General features: G+C 44.0%; 1 protein-coding gene across 1 annotated transcript; it reads left to right on the top strand.

Annotated features, from left to right (window-relative positions):
• Window positions 1-127: 127 nt before the first annotated feature.
• On the top strand, window positions 128-2,714 carry klf17 (Kruppel-like factor 17). The gene is made up of 3 exons (XM_017471422.3): window positions 128-333; window positions 477-1,329; window positions 1,810-2,714. Exons 1-3 carry the CDS (start codon window positions 247-249, stop codon window positions 1,983-1,985), a joined length of 1,116 nt encoding a protein of 371 aa, XP_017326911.1. The 5' UTR covers window positions 128-246; the 3' UTR covers window positions 1,986-2,714.
• The last annotated feature ends 498 nt before the right edge of the window (window positions 2,715-3,212 follow it).

Genomic DNA, 3,212 nt, shown 5'->3' with positions numbered 1-3,212 from the left:
AGCCTGCACACCTGAGCGCGAGGTCTCTATTTTCATCAACAACAACTTCACAACTGAAGGGGTGGACGCTCGGCGTATTACGTCACGACGCCACGCCCACGTGTCATTCAAACCCTGTCTTAAAAGATTTCAGGCGCGCACTGGCGGTGTAGTCGCGGCTTCAGCTCAGTGGTGTTTACTTACTCCTGCCCACTTTGCCCAGATGAGAAAGTAAACTTGGTGAACTCTTTAGGTTGTTTGTAAAAGATGGCTCTTGCGGACGCGCTTCTGCCGTCCATTGCTGGCTTTTCCAGCTCTCAGGTTTTGGATGAAAAACACGCGGAAATCCTGCGTGTAAGTAGAAACTGCTGTTATAAAAATGTGCTTTATTATTATTATTATTATTATTATTTTAGATTCCATAGGCCTTTTCACTGACTGTGTGTGTGTGTGTGTGTGTGTGTGTGTGTGTGTGTGTGTGTGTGTGTGTGTTATAGGAATGGTCCTCTGGTCAAACCGAGATCGGGACAAAACCCCGTGTCGAAGTTGAATTCAGCATCATAGAGTCCACGCCGCTGACCAAGGACGAGGACGAGCTGTCCCGGTTTCTGGATCTCGAGTTCATTCTGTCTAACTCCATGGCATCACAAAATCCCTCCGTTACCCCGGCGTATCCGCTCCCGGAATCACCGGAGAGCTGCAGCGCTGCGTACGACGGCGCCGATTCTGCGCACGGCCTTGTAGCCGAGCTCCTAAACCCAGACATCGGCTACCGACCCGACGCGACTCAAGACTACAACCAGAAAGGACATTTTGATACACCGGAATACACGGATTTGAGCATGCTGGACACGAGAAGTCACGCGCACTTGCACCTTTCCACTGCACACGCGTCGGGTTACAAAATAAAGACCGAGCGTCGCGAGCAGCCATGCATGATGGCCAACGACTACATGGGACATTTGTATGCACAGAAGGTTCACGGTGTTGCTCCCGTGCAGCCGTTCGTCCAGCATGTGCACGACGCGTCCCGGGATGTAACCGTGCACGTGGCGCAGCAGCAGCACTACTCGTACCCACCGCAGTATCACGGCGCGCAGCACTATCACGGACAGTACGCCGTTTTCACGGATCCCATGCGGGCCCATCACCCGGGTATGCCCGGTGCAGTGCTCACGCCTCCATCGTCACCGTTGCTCGAGCTCTACAGCACGGAGGACAACAGACCGAAGCGGGGACGGCGCGCGTGGGCTCGGAGACGCGCCGCCACGCACAGCTGCGAGTTTGCGGGCTGCGGGAAAACCTACACGAAGAGCTCGCACCTGAAGGCGCACATGCGGACACACACTGGTAAGTGTGCAGCTCTGAATCAACACGTAGGTTAGAGTATTAGGAGGCAGATTAATAATGTTTCATACTGGTAATAAGGTGGAGAGGAATAGCTTTCGAAATGTACATTTATTTTTGCTCAGTACAGTCAAACTTCGTATTACTTTTACGTGTCTTTCACAAAACACCCTGAAAGAACGATTAGACATTATGTATTATGTATGGATAGTGTCCAAATTCAATAGTTCATTGAAGCTGGTACAGCGCCCCCTATTGACAATGTGATTGATTTAAAAAAAAATACAACTGGACAACAAAGTTTTCCAAAGTCTGAAAGGCTTTAACCAAAATTAAAGGTAAAATGAGGCGACATGTAAACGCCACAGCAGATGTGTTCACGAACTGCATTATTCCTTAACTAGGCTATGCACATTCACATATATGTACTTTCATCACTGCAAAGAGCTGCGATGTAACCAGTCTTATTTTCTTGGTTTACAGGTGAAAAGCCATACCACTGTACCTGGGAGGGATGCGGCTGGAAGTTCGCCCGCTCCGACGAGCTTACCCGCCACTACAGGAAACACACGGGACACAGACCCTTCCAGTGCCATCTCTGTGAGAGGGCATTCTCCCGCTCTGACCACCTGGCCCTGCACATGAAGAGACACATGTGAAAATATGCCTTATTTTAAAGGCCATTTTTAAAATTAGATTTGAGAAGTCGTCCAAGGAGAAAAAGCTTGTTTATAAATATTTTCCCCCTTACCTCACATCAATATTTAACTAGTTTTGCACTGGAGATGATAATGTACCTAACAAATAATGGAAGCTCATGACCACTAATTGGTATCACCAAAAACTTATGTAAATTAGTTTTTTCTTCATGAACTACTCCTTTAATGCTATGCCTGTGTTTGGACAGCAGGGTTGTAAATATGACGAGGATTGTGTCAACTTTAAATTATAGCAGTATTTAAGAAGAAGAAGGAGAGACATTTGTTGAAAATAAGAGATATAAGTTATTTAGTGCAAACATTGAAGACAGCTTTGTAAAGAAACAGGGCAGGACCCATATTTTTGTATATATTGCTTTTTGTCTTAATGCTTTCAGGCTGAGACAGGGGAATTTGTAATTTGGGGTTTTTCCTAGAATTCAGGATTTTCTTACACCCCTTTTTGTACATTGAGCTGTTAGAACTGTTCATATAAAATTCAGTGTGAACTCAAGGACTTTCATATCAGGTACTCAAGCATTGTTTTTTTTTTTCATTTTGTTTTTTTATCCAAGTGATATGTATGTGCAAATATTTTAAACCTTTGTATACTACATACTTGAATATGGTGTTTTTTTAATGTATATAACCCCTGACAAAGTTTTAAAATACAAAAAGCTGAAATATAAACCGACTGATTCATTTTTCTCATCTATTGCTTAGTTTCAAATCCAGAGTAAGAGTATACACGGGTCAGTTGTTAATGTCATCACATTCACGAACATGTATACAGTGGAAGTAAGTGGCCGATTGGGCCTCCATTATCATAGTGCTGCATACAAGCCTTCAAAGCAATACACGGCTCCTAACACAAGTAGTCTAACATGAAAGACATCAACAATGAAGGTGAAGGTGCATGTTCAGTCGAATAATAAGTACACCATAGTACAACGAATACCCATTATGTGGGAAGCCACACACAAAATTTTTGGATTGCATGGTTAAGGGTGTGGTTAGAGGTTGTTCTTATGAAATTAGATATAATCCAACCATATAGCCATTGATCACTTAAATACTTATTAATTTTAAATGAGATGAGGTTCATCTTACATTGATCAGGCCACTTGATGTTAGAATATAGGTTATTATGTTTAGACCTTTTAAGTTACTCTTAACCAGGGATTGCCC

The sequence above is a fragment of the Ictalurus punctatus genome, chromosome 7, assembly GCF_001660625.3.
Source record: "Ictalurus punctatus breed USDA103 chromosome 7, Coco_2.0, whole genome shotgun sequence".
NCBI classification, from domain to species: domain Eukaryota; kingdom Metazoa; phylum Chordata; class Actinopteri; order Siluriformes; family Ictaluridae; genus Ictalurus; species Ictalurus punctatus.
The sequence above is the reverse complement of the archived record's forward strand: the minus strand, read 5'-3'. Positions and strand labels throughout refer to the sequence as shown.